The sequence below is a fragment of the Ziziphus jujuba genome, chromosome 11, assembly GCF_031755915.1.
Source record: "Ziziphus jujuba cultivar Dongzao chromosome 11, ASM3175591v1".
Lineage (NCBI taxonomy): Eukaryota > Viridiplantae > Streptophyta > Magnoliopsida > Rosales > Rhamnaceae > Ziziphus > Ziziphus jujuba.
The window spans coordinates 5,999,777-6,023,184 of NC_083389.1; the positions used below are offsets into that span (position 1 = coordinate 5,999,777).

The 23,408-nt window shown below is 32.6% G+C and overlaps 1 protein-coding gene across 1 annotated transcript; it reads left to right on the forward strand.

The window, feature by feature from the left end:
* The first annotated feature begins 7,828 nt into the window (after positions 1-7,828).
* LOC107431582 (xylan glycosyltransferase MUCI21) lies at positions 7,829-10,150 on the forward strand. The gene has a single exon (XM_048465635.2). It carries the CDS (start codon positions 8,690-8,692, stop codon positions 10,031-10,033), a length of 1,344 nt encoding a protein of 447 aa, XP_048321592.2. The 5' UTR covers positions 7,829-8,689; the 3' UTR covers positions 10,034-10,150.
* Positions 10,151-23,408: the final 13,258 nt, after the last annotated feature.

Below are 23,408 nucleotides of genomic sequence, written 5' to 3' on the forward strand. Positions count from 1 at the left end.
AGAATCTCCACGAGAGAAGTTTTTATTTTTGTATTCTATTTCCAAGAGAGTAATAGAATTCTTTTTATTTTTCTTCTCTAAAGTGGTTGGAGAACCACAACAAGTGGTATCAAAGCTTCAGGTCGAGAGCTTGGGTTCAAAATTTGAAGAAACAGAGCCACTGTTCTTCAGGTTGGTGTTTCGAAAAGTTGCTCAAATAATTAATTTGACAATACCAGGTGAAAGTACCCGACGAGACGAGAACAAAGAAGTTCGCCGGAGAGAAACGCAGAGTCTCACGCGCCGTCTGGAGGTTGAAGACGACCACGTCAGCAGACACGTCAGCGCACCAAGCCACGTCATCTGCCACGCCAGCTGACACGTCGTGAGCCACGCCAGCCGACATATCATCTGCCACGTGTTGACACGTCAACATAATCTGCCACGTCATCAAAATTTTCTTAAATTATGAAACAGCCCCTAAATTGTTGAAAATTACATATTGACCCCTGTAGTTTCTGTATTTACAGGTTGACCCAGAAGTTTTGTGAAATTACATTTTTGCCCTAAAATTTCTGGTAATTATATTTTGACCTCGGAAGAGTCAAGTCCACCATTTTCGACCGTTCCGGACGCAACGGTTAACTCCGTTTTGCCAAATTCGGCTCCATTTTTGGTCAAGCCATAATGTCAATGGAAGAATCATCTTCGGGAGCTATGGTTAAGCTCACTGCCACAAATTATACACTTTGGAGACTTCGGATAGAAGATCTCCTCAATTGTAAGGATCTGTTTGATCCTATAGAAGCTAAAGGAGAAAATCCCGATCCCAGCAAAGAAGCAGAATGGAAGAAATTAAACAAGAAAACGATCGGTCAGATCACGCAATGGATCGACCACAGTGTCTTCCATCATGTAGCGAAGGAAACGGATGCATATGCCCTCTGGACAAAATTGGAGGACATGTACCAGGCCAAGACTGCTCGGAACAAAGCCCTGTTGCTTAAGCGATTGGTAAATCTAAAATTACAGAGTGGAACTTCTGTAGCCGAGCATACCAGTGAGTTCCAGAGCTTGGTAAATCAACTATCTACTGTGGATTACCAACTAGGGGATGAGGATCAAGCCCTCCTACTTCTAAGCTCTCTTCCAGACAGTTGGGAGACATTGGTAGTCTCTCTCAGCAATTCGGCCCCGAATGGCAAACTTACTATGTCTATGGTTAAGGATGCCCTATTTAATGAAGAGGCCAGGAGAAAGGACATTGGCATGGATCAGTCACATGCCCTCGTCACAGAGAGAGGAAGACAGCAAAGAGATGGTCGAGATAGGGGGAGAGGCAGGAGCAAGAGCAGAGGCAGATCTACAGACGGCAAAAAATCATCATATAAGTGCTATCATTGTGGCCTGGAGGGTCACATGAAGAAGAACTGCAGAAAGTTGTTGAGAGAGCAGAGACTCCAAGGTAATCAGCCGAAGAAGGATGGAGAGACACTAGTCACTGTTACAGGAGAAGTGGCGCTCTGCTCCACCAAAGAAGAGACATGCCTTCATATATCAACCCAAGATGTTGGGTGGGTAGTTGATACTGCAGCATCCTACCATGTCACTCCACACAGAGATTTCTTCAAAACGTACAAAGCAGGAGACTTTGGTACGGTAAAGATGGGAAATTCCAGTTTTACAAAGATTATGGGAACTGGTGATATTCAGGTAAAAACGAATGTTGGTTGTACAATCACTTTGAAGGATGTCCGTCATGTTCCAGATCTTCGGCTTAATCTACTTTCGGGAGCAGCCTTAGATAAGCAAGGCTATGACAACTACTTCAGCAAAGGCACATGGAAAATGACGAAAGGTGGCATAGTTGTCGCCCGAGGACATATTTGTGGAACGCTGTACAAAACTCATGTGAAGATATATGCAGAAAGCCTCAATATTGCAGAAGGAGAGGCGTCTCAAAATCTGTGGCACCAGAGACTCGGTCACATGAGTGAAAAAGGATTGTCCACTTTGGCAAGGAGGAAGCTTATCACTGTTTGCAAGGATGCTGCACTAGATCCTTGTAGTCACTGCTTATTTGGTAAGCAACATAGAGTCTCCTTCAGTTCCTCTGCATTGAGAAGATCAGAGTTGCTTAGTCTGGTGCACTCTGATGTTTGTGGTCCCATGGAGGTGGAATCATTAGGTGGCAACAAGTATTTCCTGACCTTCATTGATGATGCTTCTCGGAAGGTGTGGGTATATTTCTTGAAGACAAAGGACCAGGTATTGGATTACTTCAAACTGTTTCATACCATGGTAGAGCGTGAAACAGGAAAGAAGCTGAAATGTCTCCGCTCAGATAATGGAGGTGAGTATACTTCCAAGGAGTTCGATGCCTACTGCAGAAGACACAGCATTCGACATGAGAAGACGGTCCCTCGTACCCCACAACATAATGGAATAGCCGAAAGAATGAACCGAACTATTATGGAAAAGGTCAGAAGTATGATCAGTATGGCTAAGCTGCCAAAGCCATTATGGGGAGAAGCTGTTCGTGCCACTTGCTATTTAATCAACAGATCACCGTCAGTACCGTTGAATTTTGAAATTCCGGAGAAAGTGTGGTCAAGTAAGATTCCCTCCTACTCTCATTTAAGAGTGTTTGGTTGTTTAGCTTATGTACATGTATCCAAGGAGCTCAGACAGAAGCTCGATGCAAGATCTACTCCATGCATCTTTATAGGATATGGAGATGAAGAATTCGGATACAGGTTATGGGACTCGAAAACAAAGAAGGTTATTAGAAGCAGGGATGTAGTATTCCATGAAAACCAGAAAATGGAAGACATTGAAAAGCCCAGAATGTCTCCTAATTGTAGTTCTAGTGCCGAGAATTTTTGTCCTAATCCAGCACCACCACAAATAGCCACAGAAGATAATGAGGTGCATGAAGATATACCAGAAGCAGACCAGGAGGAAGAAGGGGATATTGAGCAGGGGGAGACTCAATCCTCTCAAGCAACTGCAGGGCCATCACAGCGGTCAGATGATGGTACATCTCTTGAAACCAGTGGTTTACAAGTTCGGAGATCTGAGCGAGGCCGAATTCCATCAAAAAGATTTTCAGAATCTGAGTATATTCTGCTTACTGAAGAGGGGGAGCCAGAGAGTTTCCAGGAAGCTGTTTCTCATTAAGAGAAGGAAAAGTGGCTGCAAGCAATGCAAGATAAGATGGAATCCTTACAGAAAAATCATACTTATGAGTTGGTTGAGCTTCCAACAGGAAAGAAGGCACTAAAGAATAAATGGGTGTTCAAGCTCAAGAAAGATGGCAGCGAAAAGGTGGTGAAATACAAAGCCCGATTGGTGGTCAAAGGATTTCTTCAGAAGAAAAGAATTGACTTTGATGAGATTTTTTCACCAGTGGTAAAAATGACTTCAATTCGAGTCATTTTCGGTTTAGTAGCAAGTCTAAACCTAGAGCTTGAATAGATGGATGTGAAGACAGCATTTCTTCACGGTGATTTACATGAGGAAATCTACATGGAGCAGCCAGAAGGATTTGAGGTTTCAGAGAAAGAAAACCTCGTATGCAAGCTAAAGAAGAGATTGTATGGCCTCAAGCAAGCACCAAGACAATGGTACAAGAAGTTTGACTCGTTTATGGTGAGTCAAGGCTATAAAATGACTACAGCAGACCAGTGTGTTTATATTCAAAAATTTTCAGGTGGAAACTTCATTGCACTTTTGCTATATGTGGACGACATGTTGATCGTTGGACAAGATGCAATGAAGATTAGTCAGCTGAAGAAAAAATTGTCTAAGTCCTTTGATATGAAAGACTTAGGACCAGCTCAACAAATTTTGGGAATGCAAATAATCCGAGACAGGAAGAATAGAAGGTTATGGCTATCTCAAGAGAAGTATGTTGAACGGATGATAAAGAGATTCAACATGGATAAAGCCAAACCGGTCAGCATTCCACTTGCAAATCATTTCAAGTTGAGTAAGAGATTGTGCCCCTCATCCAAAGAAGAGATAGAGGAGATGACTTCAGTACCATATTCTTCAGCGGTAGGAAGTCTGATGTATCCAATGGTGTGTACCAGACTAGACATTGCTCACGCAGTAGGTGTTGTGAGCAGATTTTTTTCAAATCTTGGAAAGAAACACTGGAAAGCAGTCAAATGGATTCTCAGGTATCTTAAAGGTACATCGAAGCTGTGCTTGTGCTACGGGGGAGGTGATCCAATCTTAGAAGGCTATACAGATGCAGATATGGCTGGAGACCCTGATAATAGAAAGTCTACATCAGGTTATCTCTACACTTTTGCGGGGGGAGCTGTGTCATGGCAGTCAAGATTGCAGAAGTGTGTTGCTTTATCCACTACTGAAGCAGAGTACATAGCCGCAGCGGAAGCGGGTAAGGAAATGTTGTGGTTAAAGCGTTTTCTCACAGAATTGGACATCAAGCAAGAAGACTACAAGATACATTGTGATAACCAAAGTGCCATGGATTTGAGCAAAAACTCAATGTATCATTCCCGTACAAAGCACATTGACATCCGCTATCATTGGATACGTGAAGTAATAGATCAACAGTTACTGAAACTGATGAAAATCCACACAAAAGAGAATCCAGCAGATATGCTAACAAAAGTTGTTGCTCAAGAGAAGCTGAAGCTATGCAGAGACATAGCCGGAATGGATGGCAAATGACCATCAGTTTAAATGAGGCTGGAGGGGGAGAATTGTGAAGTCCAGCCGCACCACCACTGCACCGACAGTGTGAAGACTGCACAGCCACCATCTTTGACAATGGCCATTGCTGCATTTAACACCGAACTCCAACTTGCTCAACAATTGTGGGCTACTGTCAGAAGCTGTTGAAGATTGTGGTCATGCAACCGACCTTGTAAGCCTATAAATAGGCTCCATCCCGTTGCATGCAAGCCAAGCCAAGAGAGCAAGCTCAATATCATCCCAAGTGAGGAGTATTGAGAGTAAACTCTGAGAGAGAGAGTGTTTAAGTTCCAGAGAGAGCTTGAGAGAAGAGTGAGCAATTCCAGAGAGAATTTGACAGTGTAGAAAGAGGTTCCACGTGAGAATCTCCACGAGAGAAATTTTTATTTTTGTATTCTATTTCCAAGAGAGTAATAGAATTCTTTTTATTTTTCTTCTCATATTTTTTCTCTAAAGTGGTCGGAGAACCACAACAAATACAACTTGATTTTATTTATTTATTTATTTATTTATGTTATTTAGCCATCTTCCTAGGTTATATTGATGCTCATTTAATTATACATGTCATGTGTTTCTCTCACGTCACTGTCTGTTTCTTGATGTTCAACTCGAAAATTTTTGAATGGGATAATAGTAACGGCGGGGCAGCCTAGCCAGCTTTATTTTTCTATCAGCATCCAAACAAAATTTGTTTATCCTTTTCTACCCTCTAATGGTGTAAAACCTTGTTTGTCTTCAAGAATGTACAATATCTCATTTTCGAAATCCCCATGCAAAAGCCATACTCCTTATGCTCATAAGTAAAAAGCTAATTTGTTTTCTCATTCTAAGTTGTCTTCTAATAAATTGGCATGTTTGGGTAATGAATTAAACTTAAAAAGATAAAACTTTTCCTTTATTTCGTTTTCTTTTTCTTTTTCTTTTTGTTTCAATTATAGCGAAATTTATTAAAATCCCACTATCCTAGGGATGGACGCTAAGAAACTTTTTGAAACTCGATTCTTAAATAAGTTAAAATAAAACAGAAGAAGAAAATGTGCATGATATGCCGAAACTGAAACTATTAGCTGGCTACCTTGGAGCTAGGACAAGAAGTTAGCACGTGCTTGACATGTGTATTTTTTTTCTTTTTTCTTTTTTGGCAACAATTTTTAGACTCACTAAATTTATTAATTAAATTTTTATATCAAATGATTTAGGTAATATTAAACATTAAATTAGTTTATGAAAAAAAGAAAAAAAGAAAAAAAAGGAATGTTGTTAAGTTTTTAGTTATTGATTAGTATATGGTACAGCATGATTGCTACCTTGTTTTTCTGCCAGAACAGTAACTCATTTTCGAGTTCCCCATGCAAAAACCATGCTTCTTATGTTCATAAGTAAAACGCTAATTTATTTGCTCATTTTCATTTGTCTTTTAATTAATTGACATGTTTTGGTTAATAAAACTTAAAATTAAATATAGAACTCTTTCTCTCTGTCTCTCTCTCTCTCTCTTAATTTTTTATTTATTTTTTATTTTTATTTTTAAAAAAAAAGAAGTGTATGATATGCCAAAACTGTTTGCTGGCTAACCAGGAATAGGACCATCTCTTTTGCTAGAAACTAGCACGTGCTTGACAAGTGCTTTTTAATTTTCATTTTGTATAGCCAGGTTACAAATGCTTTGGTAGACTTAATCACTTTCAATCCACGGTAATATTGCACTAAAATTTAATTTTACGAAAAAAAAATTTTTGAGCAGATGAATGTTGTTATTTTATTCGAGAATCGATCTTATGAGAATAAGTTATGGATTTATGAGTAAATTATTATTTTATTATTCAAATATCTAGATTTTTAATAAAAATAATAATATTTTATTTTTCTTGGTAAAAATAATAATACTTTAAATGTATGTTATTGAGGCATCAGGCACGTGATCATGTGAGGAACATTTTTTTTATTTTATTTTTTGGGTGAATGTGAGAGAAAAAATTGTAGAGATGCAAATCTCCAATTTTTAACAAAATATTTGGCCGCTAATGCTGGAGCCCGATGACTTTAATTAGCGTAAATGGGTTTGCTTTACGAAACTTTAGACTTTAAATAATATTTATAATTCATCAGATTCGGCTCGGCTCTCGGCTGTCAGCTCTCAGCTACAGATTTTTCTTTCATTTCTTTTTTTTTTTTTTTTTGGCTGAATATTTTTCTTTCATTTTGTTTTCTTGAGATTTTGTCCTTTGCATCCCCAACCATCCATTATATTGCTCACATTCAATCCAACATATACATGTATCATATATATATATGTACGTATTCATAATTTTATTCATCCCATGAAAATTTTGGGATTCTTTCATGTATGGTACTTGGCAACTGAATTGAACCGTGTATTAGCACGTGAAGAACATTTACCAACAAAAGGAACGAAAACAAAACCTTTATTCTTAAAAGAAATGTATAATAATATATGTATACGTACATATACACACACGTAAATCTATATGGTCGGAAGAAATTAAGAAAAATAACACACACGTAAATCCATATTGTCGGAAGAAAGTAGGAAAAATATTGTTGTCAAGCAATTGCAAGCAACAAATTTGGTTATACACTACGACTACAACATTAATAGTACAAGACTATAATTGAAAATATTTATTTATAACATTATATAATCTTTCTTTTTATTTAAGGCTATCAAATTATTATATATATATATATATATATATTTGGACAAGAAATTATTATGTATTTGTTAATTGAGGGACTTATAAGATCAGACTATTATCAGTAAAAATTCTATTTTTTGATGGGGTGCAAGCATGGAACATTCCTATATTTGAAAAATACTGTGCAACATGAAAAAATTAAAAAAAATTAAAAATTAAAAAGAAAAAGAAACATTATAACTAGCTGGATGAAAGTCACAAAAATCATTTTAATATTTAATTTGCAAAGGAATTATATTTTAATTGTCAATTAAACATTTCCATTGCATCAATGAAATATGGTGAGATATAAGACGTTTAAATTTGAGAAAATGTGGGAAAACTATGAATTGGACATAAGCCCTCGAAGGCTGAAATATCCCACTTTGGCAGCTTTGAGCTGCTCTCCATTTCACTTTCTCAAGAAAACCCAACCAGACCAACGCTGTTTGCCAACTGATCTAACCAAGAATCAAAAGTGCTTTGAATAAATTAATAAATAGTTTACCACATAACCCACTTGTCCATTTGTATATATCTCTTGCTTTCATGGTCTGAGATTCTGTTCTCAATGACGGAGAAAAGTTCTGTCTCTCACTCAGTCACTCTCTTGGGATCTCTTCTAAACCATTCCCATCCCATCCTTGTTCAAAAGCTGACCCAGTACTGAAACAAAGTAGGTTATTGCTTTGCACAAAACATGGGGCATTATCAGCGCTGTTCTAAATATCACTGGAAAAAGAGTGAACTACCCCTGCAAGCTTTTTTGATAGAGAGTGCAAGCTCTAGCTTTTACAAGAAAATTACAAGGCTCAAGCTTCTCTCTTTCTTCCTTGCTATTCTTTCTTGCACCTTTGTCTTGGCCACTCAGCTATTTAGCTCCTCTTCTCACCTCTCTCTCTTATGTAAAACCTTCTTTCCCTTATCTCTCATGGCTTTCTTTTAAATTTCCCCTTTATTTATTTTTTGATTTGTCATTTGATGTGTCTTTATACTTTTGTAGATTCATTTCAAGAAGGAAATTATGGATTAGAGGCTCCCTTGTGTACTACAATCTCCACTGGTATCTACTACTTAACCTCCCTCTTTCTCTCTCTCTCCATCTCTGTGTGTGTTGGTCATTTATTTGTGTCATAAAATTTTCAAGTTCTATGATCAATGCGTATTTATACACTATTGTGAATAGGGATAAACTTTATGCTACAAGACCCACTTGTCGGTTATAAATTTCTTAATTTCATAAGACATTTATTTAAAATTCTGTTTGCTAATTTGTTTCCCCTTTAATGGAAGGAACTATATGTTGTGATAGAAGCAGTAATCGATCTGATGTTTGTATGATGAAAGGGGACGTAAGAATGCAGTCTACATGCTCTTCCATTTTCCTCTATGGCTCCTCGGACAAAAATAACTTCACCAATAATTTCATTCCCAACATTGCCGAGGAAGATGAACAAGAAGATCATGAGCAGGTACTCAACCACGAAAAGATCAGACCCTATACCCGAAAATGGGAAACATCTACCATGAACAACATTAATGAATTAAACCTTATTGCAAAGGAAGGCAACCCAGAACTAAACCACCATCACTGTGATGTGCAGCATGATGTTCCAGCAGTGTTTTTCTCAACCGGGGGATATACTGGTAATCTTTTTCATGAATTCAATGATGGGCTTGTTCCATTGTACATTACTTCCCAGCATTTCAACAAGAAGGTCGTGTTTGTCATTCTTGAATACCATAATTGGTGGACCATGAAGTATGGCGATGTCCTTTCTCAGCTCTCTTATTACCCACCTATAGATTTCTATGGAGATGTGAAAACTCATTGCTTCCCAGAAGCCATTGTTGGTCTCAGAATCCATGGCGACCTCAGTGTAGATTCTTCATTGATGGAGGGAAACAAGAGCATTATTGACTTCCGCAATCTTCTTGACAGAGCTTATTGGCCTAGGATCAGAGGTCTAATTCAAGACGAGGAACGGGAAGCACAGAATATGCAGAAGGAAAATCATTTTGTGCCTCTAGAATCAGAAACCTTGTTAAATCTTAGGGAGAAAATGGTGGAGGATCAAATGGACAAACCCAAACTGGCTATATTATCTCGAAATGGATCTAGAGAAATAACCAACGAGAACTTACTGGTACAGATGGCAGAGGAAATTGGATTCCAAGTTGAGGTTTTGAGTCCGAACCCAAGATCAGAATTGGCAAAAATTTATAGAGCTCTCAATTCAAGTGATGTTCTAGTTGGCGTTCATGGAGCTGCCTTGACTCACTTCCTGTTTATGAAGCCTGGCTGTGTGTTTATCCAAGTTATTCCCCTTGGATCAGAGTGGGCAGCAGAGACATATTTTGGTGAGCCAGCAAGAAAACTAGGCTTAAATTATATTGGGTACCGAATTCTTGCTAGAGAAAGCTCTTTATATGATAAATATGATGAAAATGATCCAATTCTTAGAGATCCAACAAGTGTCAACAAAAAGGGATGGGAATACACAAAGAGTATCTACCTTGATGGCCAAAATGTGAGATTAGATCTCAGAAGATTCCAAAAGCATTTGGATCATGTTTATCATTACTCTGTGTCTAGAATTAAGCGTAAACTTTATCTCCAATCACAGTGATTTGTGGTTTTCAACAAATTCTTGACCAATCCCTGAATCTTATCTAAAGAAATAGATTGGTTGGTGAGGACAAACTGGGAAGGTAGAAGCTAAGTTTGTGAATTGTAGAAATTCTTGGTCAGCATATATCCCCTGTAAACATTTAGCATTTAAGGAATAAAGTTGTTTTTGATAAATGGCTAGATCTTCTAAAGAGACCTAGCAACTTTCATCTCTAGTAGAAATTTCTGACCTGTTAGATTTTAAAACAGTTTTTTGTTTTATAAAATAAAAATCTGTTTTCAAAAAGAATTTTCTGTTTTTTAGTTTTGAAAATTATTTTCAAACATTAATATCTAAATACTCTTGTTTCCGAAAAACAGATAAAAATAATTTTTTTAAAATAATATTTTGAAAACTAAAAATAGAAAATAGCCAAACATGCTTCTATTTTTCTCACCATTCAACAATAATAAATTATGTTAAACAGTAAACAGGTTGGCAAATGGATGGCCTTTTTTTTGCACGTCATTCAGTGAGTATCTAAAACTAAATTATAGGCTTCTCAATCGTACACTATAGGAGTAGATATTTGATTTGAAATTTCAAGAGAAAAAACTGAAATTTGGAACATTTCATTTTTTTTATTTTTTTATTATTATAGTAAAAATTTATAAAGATATTTGAAATTGGAATATCTATATGGAAGAAAAAACATTGAAAAAAGAATTATCCTTGGATTTCTATTAAAAGAAATAAGTTTCTACAACAAAAAAATAAAATGGAAGATCCTCCTCTTGTGCCTCTTATGGATTCCATCAATCCAGTGATCAAAATAGGCATGGAAATAGAACTAGAAACTAAAATCTATCAATCCAGTGATCAAAATAGGGATGAAAATAGAACAATAGATATGAAAATAGAACTAGAAACTAAAATCTATCAATCCAGTGATCAAAATAAGCATGACAAATGAAATAGAAAGATCCAAAAACATAGTGATACCAACAAACATTCTAAAACTATAATGAATTCAACGCCTTCTAATTTTGCTATTGCTTGACGCCATCTTTGTTGCAGTAGACAATGTACAGGCAGCCTAACATTCTCCTACAATTGTTAAACAAATACTCATAAGTATAAGAACATATGAATGAATAAGAACACTGACTTGCATAACAATTCCGTCGTTCTATAAGACAATAAGTAAAAATATGCGTGCAATGATCATCTATGAAATTGACAATTAAGTTAGAAAGCAATACGAATATAGAAGCAAATTTGTTCATCCAGAAAGGTAGATGACTCAAAATATATTCACCCACATGGCCATCGAAGAAATTTTAGTCCCAAGTTTGTTCTCTAGCACTATTACTGTGAATTACAGACACAACTGTAAAATATTATCAGCTTTCCATATAAAAAGAACTTCTAAATCCCTGTCCGCTCAGAGGTTTACTGCCTTGTGTCTAAATGCTTCCGGTAGTCTAAAGCTTTAAATATAACAAATTTTTATGTTAAAAGATTTCTAAATTAAATTGGACAAGCATGTAAAAAAGCTCTGTAAAAAGGAGGAGTCTTTGAATCTTAGATTGAAGGAGGAGTCTTTGATTGTGCAAAATATTATAAAATGGGCAGCCTAAGGGCAAACACATGGATAATAGACGATTAAAGGCCCAATATTAAATTGAAAAAGCAAAACACTAAAGGAAACCAGAAGGTCATAAGGCCAACAGGTGTACTCTAAACTGTGTACTTCATATGAAAAAATTATTCTATAGAAATATATCTTCAATAAGTAAAAAAGACTTTAATATATAATAAAAAAATCGCTTATAAATATCTTACATTTCAAATATGAAATAATTATAAAAATTTATACTTTTAAAAATCAATTTTTTTTTTTTCTAATTCATATGGAATATTTTCTTTTATATTTTCTTATTATGATAAGTTGAAAATATAGTTACAAAGAAGCACCATTTTTTTTTTTCTTTCCATGTCTAAGTAAAAGTTATACATTACATTAATTGCACCCATTACTCATTACTGCTAATTCATCAGGAAAACAAGTCCTTGAGACCACTGACCACATATAAATCAATTGACAATATTTGCCCTGATTTTCAATATTTATATGTCAATTTCATAGACTTTCCCCTGAGTTTTTCATTCTTGATCATTTCATTTATTTATTAATTACTATTATTACTATTTTTTTTTTTTTTTTGGGTATTTTGGCAATGAATTGTGAATTCTTGTCTCTCTGTCATCGGTCATCATCTATGTCACCTTGTACTTGGTGCGTTGCTGTATGATTTGGTAAACATATCGCGTGGTTCGTCCGACTACCCGCGAAAGCTTGTTGTTATATAAATTCAACCCAGTTCCCCATATCCAAAGGCTTGGAAGCCAGTACCAGCTGATCTGAAAACACAGAAAGAATACAATAATAAAAATAACATAAAAAATGGCACATAGCGAGCTATTCAAATCAATGTTAACCTTTAGAAACAGGGAGGAAGGAAGACGAAATTCAAACGAGAAATGGAGAGAAGATGGAGAAGGTGACAGATAAAAGGTGTTTATATCATGCAGGCGCGCTGAGGAAGGCCTGTTATTAATTTCAGGTTTTTTTTATTATTTTTTTATTATTATTATTTTTTTTTTCCTTCTCCTCATAAAATATCTTCTCAATCCGGTCGATTTCCAATTTTTCAGACCCAAGGGTATGAATCAACCAAACTTAATTGCTAATTAATTTGATTACAGAGAAGCTGACGTAAATCGTGTTCTTGCTTGCTATCTTCATTCTGGGCGGTCAATGGGCTACTTTGATATTCCTGTGGACTCATGTAGAAATATGTACAAGTTTTTTTCTCTTTATTATTATTAACGGTCCACATCTCTCGCACGTAAGTTCGCGCCAATGTCTCTCAGGACGGACTCTCTCTCCGCATTCCATACCAGTGTTCTAAAAGATGGAAAAACATACTGTCTTAGTGTATGATACTTTTAGATAACATCTCACGTAATAACAAAGTTTAGAAAAATACAATTAATTAGGGGTGGACAAAATCCAATCCAACCTATTCAATTCGCCAAATCCAATCCATTTTTAACGGTTTGGATTGAATTTTTACATTAATTGGATTGGATTGGATTCAAAATGTTATAAATTATATGGATTGGATTGGTTATGGATTGTAAATATAAATCCAATCCAATCCAATCCAATCCAAATAATATATTATATAACTAAAAAATTATATATTTTTTATTTTTTTCATTTTTATATATTAATTTTAGAATATTTTTTTCATTTTTATATATTAGTTTTTAAATTTTTTTTCCATTTTTATATATTGATTTTTAATATATATATATATATATATATTTTTTTTTTTTTTACATCCCCATCATATATATATCTACATATATTGTATCCAATTGTTACTTATATATATATATATATATATATATATATATAAATGTTTAAATATAATTTATTGCTAATTTTATTTTTTTGATCTTTGTAGAGCTTACAGAATCAACTAAAATTAGTGAACCTGTCAACGTTGATTGACTTATGATTTACCAAAGTTTTAAAGTTTAAAAAAAAAAATTATGCATTGATTTTTGAGTGAATGAATTTTGACGAATGTATTATTTTACATTATTTGTTCTAACAATTTTAATTTGATTTTATAGGAGTGAGATGATGACATTAATGTTTGCTATTTAATAAGTGCATGATGTGTATCATTTGCTACATTTTCTTCTTTATTTTCTATTGTAGACTATGTTGTATTATTCTAATTGTATTTTATGTTTGGATAATTATAATTTATTATTTATATTTTATATTTGGAAAATTTTTTATTTGTATTATATATTTATAAATTAGTAAGTTTCAAACCGATCAACCAATCCAAACCAAACCGATCATAAATGGTTTGGTTTGGTTTGGATTTAATATTTTACTGGTTTGGTTTGGATTGTAAATTAGAAAAACCAATATGTATGGATTGGATTGTATTTTGATCCAAAACCGAACCAACCCAATCCGTGCCCATCCCTACAATTAATGCTATGTTGACCATTTAATGTGCGCTTAGGTGCTAAAAGGCTCGAACTTTTTTGTTTAAAATTTTTTTTTCTAAGATTATTTTTTAAAAAATATTGAAAAATAATTCATAAAAAATTAAAAAATTAAAAATATTATTAAAAAATAAAAACTTTTTTAAGATTAAATTTTTTTTCTTAAACAAAAAAATTAAAAATAATAAATAAAAAAATAAGAATAATAAATTAGAGATTCCAATAGCAAATGATACTAGTAATGCATATGTGATGATGATGAAAATGATGCTGAAATGGAGAATGATATATTACCATCTAAAAAAAAATTTAGAAATACTCAAGTTAAAATTAAAAAGCTGAGGAAAATGATTTTATAATGGATGGCATGGAAGATAAATTGATTAAATATGTAGATATTGAATTGAAGTCCAATAAAAATTAGACAAGAGTTAGATTATGGTAATAGATAAAGTATATATTAATTTAGGAATTATTAGGTACTTGTAGGTTTGTAATATGTTTGTTTTGAAACTAATCTGTTGGAAACTTGAAAAATATGAATTTTCATAAATCTATTATGATCAATTACATGCTAATTCATGTTTATTGTACATACAAAAATAATATAAACTTATATATTTTTTGATATTTAAAATATAAATTATTATTTTATTTAATAGCCTTATAATAATTAAAATAATAATATAATTGTTAAATGTATTTTCACACCTAGGTGACCTAGGCATGTCTAAGCTTGAAGCCTTTCGCCTTTTAGAACATTATACCATACCCAGGGAAGCAAAAATCGTCGAGACAGTGGAAATATTGGCGACAATTTCCATTGTTGACCTCGTCCGACACCGACTTGGGGGGGGGGGGGGGAAGAAGTTTCTTGCACGTATGTCGTCGACTTGTAGCCTGAATCGATGGAAGTCGACGGAATCGTTCATTGTCGGTGAAGATTTCGGGTTTTGGGTGGATAAGGTGGAAAGATCGACCAGTTATCGACGGGAGGAGGTGAAAATTTCTGGGATATGTCGGCCGAACTGATTGGGTGTGTTTGTGTTGATTTGTGTGTGTGTTTGGTTTGTGGTAATCGGCCGGAGAAGAACTAAAGGGGAAGAGATGGGGGATACACAGAGAGAAGAGAAGAGAAGAGAAGAAAGAGGGCCGAAATTGAAAATTTTGTTTTTTTTTTTTTTTTTTGGTTGTTAACTGATCTGGCAGAGAAGAGAGGGAGGAAGAAAACGAAGGGAAGAGAGGAAGAAGAAGAAAGGATAAGAAAGAAATCTTTCTTCCACGTGGGGGAAGGAAAGAGAAAGAAAAAAAGAAAAAAATAAATAAAATATGATAATATTTTATAATAAAATAATAATATGATAATATTATATTATATAAAAGATAATACATTATTTTTTTATATGTAGTATTTTAATACATATTTTTTTATTTTTTTTATTTTTTTATTTTAGTGTTTAATTTAATTTTATTTATTTTTTTTAATAAATTTGATTCTATCTATTTAAAAATAAATAAATAACATTGTTAGTTTTGTTGTTATATAATATATAAGATTTTAGTATATATGTCTAATTGGATGAGTATTTTATTATATTTTAATATTATTGTTCTTTAATTATTGAATTTTTATATTATTTTATTATATTAATTATTTTATATCTCAAATTTTATATTTTAAATTAAAAATTTATAGTTTCCGTAACCTTATCGATATTTCCATCGATATTTATGTAAATTCATACTTTCTATATTTTCATCGACATCCATATTTTTTTCACTGAACATACCAAACCCCGAACCATACCGCACGCCTAACGAAAACCTAAGCCAAAAGACAGAATTATATCGATCCATAAAAATGACGGAAGAAGAACCAACCAGAACCCACATTTGAGAGAAATAGCAATGTGGAAAATTTTGGGGCCGTTGGGTTTTTATTTTGCAAAACTGTTCTAACAGCAATTGGAATTTAATTTTCCCAAATCATTCTATCTTATAGAGTTTCTCATGTCTGAATTTTGGATACAAGAAGAGTTTGATATTGATGACATTTCTCTAATGGATGCTACCAGCCTGGTACTCCATTACCGGGCCAGCAAGACTACGTGTTCTGATGATTTGGTCGTGGTCTCGCCTGACGTTGGAGGCTTTGCCAGAGCACGTGCTTTCTCCAAATAATTATCTGATATTCCTTTAGCCATTGTGGATAAATCGTAAAAGGCGAAATAGGCATTATGTTGCAGAGATAGGCAAATGAGGTTGCCAATGACTAGTGAACTAAAATTTTAAATTATATTGCAACATTTGTCGTAGAATAATATATAGAAACCTTATATTCAGCCAACAAAAAAAAAATATATATATATATATACAATCCTTATAAACAAATAAACAAAAACAGAAGTATATAAAATAAAAAGTTGTAGCAGAAAGAGACAAGTAAACAAACTTGAAAAGTCGTAGCAGAAAGAGACAAGTAAAACAAACTTGAAAGATCCTGAGGATGATAGTTGAAGGCATTAGGATTCTCCATGATTCGAATTAGGGGCTGAGGCTAATTCTTGACTTTCCTCATCAAATAATCCATGATCAACGATCTCCCACTTGGGAGAAACCTCACCGCCCCATGAAATTCAGGAGCATTCACATACTCATCGACGGTCCATATGCCCCGCTTGAAAAACTGGCCTCCAAAATACAATATCCTAAGTACTGGATCCATCTACGTTACCTTAAATTCCTTCTGCCCCACCATCTCTCCGTGGTCCATATCCACCACCTCTGTTTTCTTCTGCACCACCATGTCTCCGCCGTCCATTCTCGGATTTTCATCCCAAGCAACCAAATACTGTGCTCCAACATATAAATATATTATGTGATATTTTATATGAGGGAATGAAAACTGGGAATGCCTTTTTTTTTTTTTTTTTTTTTTTAAAGGTCGTTTCAGGTGTTTTATGGGCTTCAGTTGATGGGCCTAACCTAATCTTCAATCTTTGTGGGCCTGGTTCTCATCCCCTTGTGTGGGACATTAGTCTCCATTTGGCGATGGCTTTAGTTTTTATTTTATTTTTAATGAATAAAAGATAAAAAATAATAAATGGAAAAATCTTAAAAAGATAAGGCAATAGAAAATCTTAAAAAAATATTGGAAGGAATATTGGGATTTATAGTTCATAGTATTGTATTTATACAATACAACTAGGGCGATAGAAATTTTATGATTGCCTTTTCCATGTCGAGGACGTTTTGTTTCAGTAAGGACTCAGGAAGGAGACTGATATTAATTTTTTGTTTTAAATTTATGAAATTATAGTAACACCCCCTGGATTATTCCAAACTATTTTAGAAAATTACACCTTGATTTTTATGAAATTTTAATTTTTTTTAACCTTAATATAAGATTAGTCAACCCTATTATCAAAAAAATAAGGATAGTCAACCACAATTGGACCATCAATCTTGTGCTTCATACTGATAAAAAAACCTATAATAATAATAATCCCACGAATCTTTCTGCATTCTAATGGAATTAATTGGTACATATAAATCTAAAAAATTTCTGTGTAATTTATTTATTCCTTTCTAAGTAACTTAATTTGTGTCACCGGAAAAAGATTCATATTCTTTATAATTTTCAAATCCAATTTGTATAGAGTTCATACATTTTAAATTGTTGCCCCCGTTAGTCCCCGCTTTCTTGGCGACAAAAGCCTGTTGTGACCTGGATTGCACTTCTTAGTGACTAGTTATTTTCGATTAAAAAAAAAATACTAAAATGAAGATTTTTTTTAAATATATATATATATATAGATTAAAGTGAAGCTTAAATTTAAAATTTATCATTAGTGATGACTAATTTATTTATAAAAAAAAATAGTTATGACTACTTAATTTATACCAATACTTAGGTATCATTTTGATTGGTCACCTATTTTCCTAATATATATTTATTATTATTATTTTTATAAATAATAATGATAGATATGAAGATAGATTGCGTGATTAAAAAGCCTTCATAAGGCTAATTTTATTTATTCTGGGAAAGCAATTGTAGGATTGAATGAGGTCAATAATATATTTTGGAAATATTATTATTCTTGAAGTGATTAAGGGTCTAAATAAGACCAGATTTTTCTTCAATTTTCAAGTAAAAATATTTGATTAAAAAATTACTATTGAATGGTGATTATAAATGGATCAAATTCAAATTGATACTGGAAAAATGTTTAATTGGAAGATTTCTATTATCATGGAAATTGGAGGATATACAATGGAAGTTTTCCTTTCAAAACTTGGAGATTTCAGACTATAATAGGGGAAAGAAGGAAAGAGAAAACCTCTTCGCACATCAAGACTTCACTATGTAAATTTTCCCTTAGAATTTTTTAATTTTCTATAAGTTTTTATTATTTTCATCCTTCTCGCAGTATGAAGCGTAGGGTATACAACAGATTTGAAATATTGTGGTTTATCATTCGTAGTCAAGTAAAAAATGTTCAAACTAAAACAAATTGAAAAATTAAAATTTTAAATTGTTAAATTAAAAAATTTAAATTTAAATCGTAAAATTTTAAAAATAAAAAATATTAAAATGTAATTAATCCAAACCTAATTATTTATCGTGTGTCTTTTGATGGTAGACTTATCAGCTATTTCTTGTGGGAATAAGTTTACCCTTGATTTGTTTCAATATTTTATTCTTTTAAGCGATTGTAAAATTGCAATATCCATGTTATTGACTATTTTTACATTTTCAATGATGTGCTGTTGAAGACATCAAAACCATGCCTGGTGTGGTATCTACCGTGGAATGCTGGTTTTCTTCTAGAAAGACAAATATGTCTGTCCAAACAATGGTAAATTTTTCTCCCAAATGTTCAAATGTGGTTATTTGTGTAAAAGAGGGTCCTCTGTGGCTTTTAGATGTTCTAGTATCTAATTTACAAACTAGTATATATGTGTCTTTGAAAAAAAAAAAAAAAAAAAGGGAAGAAGAAGAAAAGGTCATAATTTAATTTATAGAAATATAACAAGTTGAATACTTACCTGGAATAACATGTATGTATATATATATATATATATATATATATATATATATATCTCCAATGAGAAATATAAAAACATAAATAATTGCAGGAAATTAAAGCGTCAATGTCTTCGAACTTCTTCTTTCTTTCTATATTTAGTTTTGAAATAAACAAGTTATTGCCACCAAACCAGTTATATTTTTTAATAGACATGTGATATTATGAAAAGTATGCTTTGAATTAATACATATATATAAATATATAAATATATATATAGGTGTAAGGATCAAAGCAAGCAGCCAAGTTTCAAATTGAATAAAATTCGTCAACTAAGACATCTAAACTGTATACCCTCCATGGCTGCTTAGTTAGAAGGGACAATAAAGTTTACAGCTAATACAAAAGTCCAATACAAATGTGGTTGCCATGACCTTCTTCTTGTTCCACCTTCTTTTCATTTTTTTTTTTTTTTTATTATTTTTTTTTTTTTGCCCCTTTACCTTGCCGATTCGCTGCCCCGACTTAAATGGCTTGCATGTTTTATTAGGCAGGCACTTCAATCACTTGGCTCTGTTCCTAGGTGGGGTCCATCTCCAGAACTGTGATTCTTTGAATGGATAACTTTCAGTATTTTTTTATTGGGGAACCTAGTTAGCTATAATTTTCTCAGCATTCAAACAAAATAATTGTATCATTTTTTTTGATAAATAGTTGTATCATTTTCTAACCCTTCCTAACGGTCCACTACAGTTGGTGATGGTACCTAGTTTGTCTGTAGCATTCTGAACTTGCCCAGACATGTGAAGTGAAAATCCTTTTCAATAACAAAATAAAATTTACGAAATTTCCTTCAAACATGAAGTTATGCATTGGTGGTGTTTTAAAATTGAGAGCAAATTTAATGGAAGCCCAGCCATGTCTCATATCTCTGCCAAAAATCACGTGTATCATCAATTTGTATATCTGCCAAGTGACTTTTCGGCGTCTCTATTGCTGCATTTGGAGATGAGAAAAGTTTCGACCTTCTTAAGGGTCCTCTTTTCTGACAATACACACGTGGTTGACATGTGCATAGGTTTTTTTTTTTTTTTTTTTTTTTTTTTTGCTATACACTCGGTGGTTTGCTATCGTTTTTACTTATTGTGTTTTGATTGCACACACATTTATTTTAATAAATATTTTTAAATTAACAGTACATATGTTGACTTATTGTGTATATATATATATATATATGTGTGTGTGTGTGTGTGTGTGTTGGAAATATTATTAATTTTTATCTTTTGTTAAAACCAAGATAAACCCAATGTCAGCGTCATAAATTGGATGTTTCACCTCTTAAATATTATCCTAAATTTTCTACATCATCATAAGTATTTATCCACATTTTAAGGAAAACAAAACATCATTTATTTTTGACTGAGATTACATCATGTTAAAAGAAAATATATAAATTTATAAAAGTTGTAAACCCTGAGGGCATCAATGCAAATATCCGGAATTCCGGATACAGGGTACAAAAAATTCGGCGCCGATGTGGCTTAATTAACGCGTAATTGGGTTGCTTTGCGAATCTTTTGGTCGGATTCGGGTCCCAAGTTTGTGAAAAAGACCAATGAAAATAGTGATTTTTTTTTAATAAAAAAGAAAAAGAAAAAGAAAATAGTGATTTTTATCCGCATGTCTCCGATCATCCCTTATACTGCTCCGTCTCTTCCCAGCACAACAATCTCTCCTCTCTCATATAAATTATAACACGCATTCTAATTATTTTTATTAAAAAAAAAAAAGGACACTCTAATTTTGTTTTTTTTAATAAATTAAAATTATATTTAATCAAAGTTTGCTAAAAGATTTACAAAAATTATTAAACAGGCAGACAACAAATCACTCGTAGTCTAATGCGGCGGCGCTAGTCTTTAAAGCAAATATCCAATGGGTCATTTTTGCTCAATTTAACCACTTCATGGGCGTTGTACCCTTTTTTTTTTTTTTTTTTTCTTTCCTCTGCAAAAGGGTGTTATATTAACCAAAAAAGCAAGCATACAAACCAATCAAAGAAGCATGCTACTCATGAATCAGGGCATGGAACCAGAGCCACTCTCCTGATTTATTACATTCACAAAATCTTGAGAAATCAAGATGTACTTTTGATTTCATGAATCGCATGGACGTTGTACTTTTGCTTTTTTGCCCTCCACTACCAAAAATTTTTTAATTATTATTTATTTAGATTTTACTGGATGATGTCATACTTAATATTTTAAAACTTTTTCTTTTTTTGGTAAATACTTAATATTTTACACCTTTCACAGCCAAATATATATATATATATATACATATTTATATATATATACATATTTAACCACATAAAAGAATATCTAATAGTTTTAAATTATTTTTAGAGATAACAATTGGGCCTCAAAGTCTTGGACGAATAAAACTCATAAAAATATATTTATTAAAATCGAATCTTAAAAATGCCACCTCGGTGTTTAAAGTGTGGCTAATTCAAGGCTCGGACACAATCATCTAGGAATGTGTGTAAAACGCGCTTGTCGAGTGGGTTTACATTGTCAAACCAGCACCAAACCCGAGAAAGAGCCCGTATCCACACCCGTTAGCTTCAAGTTCAGAAAAAAAAATTCTTTTATTTTTTCACGTGAACCCACCGATTTTTTGGATAAATATTGCACTTTCGAAATGGATTATGAATTCCAATCTTTTATTCTAAAAATCTATTCAGATAATTGTAGCCAAAAACAGAAAAAGAAAATCTAAACAGATAAATTATGATTTTTTTTAATTTTTTAATATTTTAATATATTTGATTATAAAAATAATTAAGAGTTTTGCGGTGAAACATTACTTCAAGATTAAAGATAACAATATTGATTACAGAAGATTAGAGCAGTTAATAATTAATTATATAATCGAAGGAAATATTTGGTAGGAGTTTCTCATATATTTTTAATTATTATTTGATCAGTAAATAGCTTGGAAGTTGTTTCTGGATAATTTTTGTTTCTGTTTTTATTTTTGGGCAGAGGCCACAAAGACAAAATGATTTTGGCCTGACATTCTCTTATTTTTGGGATATTTAATTAGCCTTCGTTTTGCTAATCTATGTACATTTCTTTTTTTTCTTTTTTTTTTTAACTGATGTACAATTAAGTAATAATAGTCGTAGAGTTTAGTCATAAAGTGGCAATTCCATAGATGGTTATAACAACGACAAATATCAGATTAAGTGATTAACATTGCAATTTGCATGGACTGGTCATTACATTGACTAACACATCTCATTCACTGCCACAAAAATTTTGCAAATAATTGGCAACTTTCACTAAAGCTGGCAACTTTTCTAATGTTGGGAAGTAATAGGCTTTACCAGATTAACGTTTAGTATGAACATATTATTCTTACCCATTAAAAAAATATATGGAAATATATGAATTTTAATATATATTGGAGTTCTACTCGCTAATAAGAAATTATGCGGTTTTTTGTTTAGTCCCTAACTACTCAGAGTTGCTGGTTTTTGGCTGACCAGAAAAAAAAAAAAAAAATTGCTGTTTTTATAAATATATATTTTTTGGAAGAATTTTATAAAGATGGTTAACTTCAATTATTAGTACATATTATAACATTTTTTTGAAAGACAGACTATAATAATTTAGTTTTAATTTGATGTTACACTAACAATTATTTGAGAACTTTTTTGGTCCATTTATTACTTTCTGTTTTTAAAAAAAAATTATTTTCAAAACCAATTTATGTTTAACATTTTATGTAATTAATAAGACATAATTTTACTCAGGGATCAAGCATATATTCATTAAAGGTAATTATGTCATTACAAGCTATCCAGTCACTACGAACAAGTTCATCTATGACTTAATTTAACCATTAATAATTGGCTATTCTAATCACTAAACATAAAATGAATCATCATTTCAACTATTAATTAATTGATTAACAAATATCATAAATGAAAGAAAACAAACAAAATTTTTATTTATTTTGCAAAGGAACATATTTAAGTTCAGCAGAGAAAACAACAGCACAATACATATATATTTGTATTTTATTTGGATAAATAATACATGTATATTTGTGGATAAAATTTGTAAAATATACGTTTAGAGCAAAAACAAAAATGTAAAAACAAAGAAATTATGAAATCCACCAGAAACTCAACTTTCACTTTTATGGTTTGTACTTTGTTAGAGATTCTGAGAATAAAAAATAAAGTCTAAAAAAGC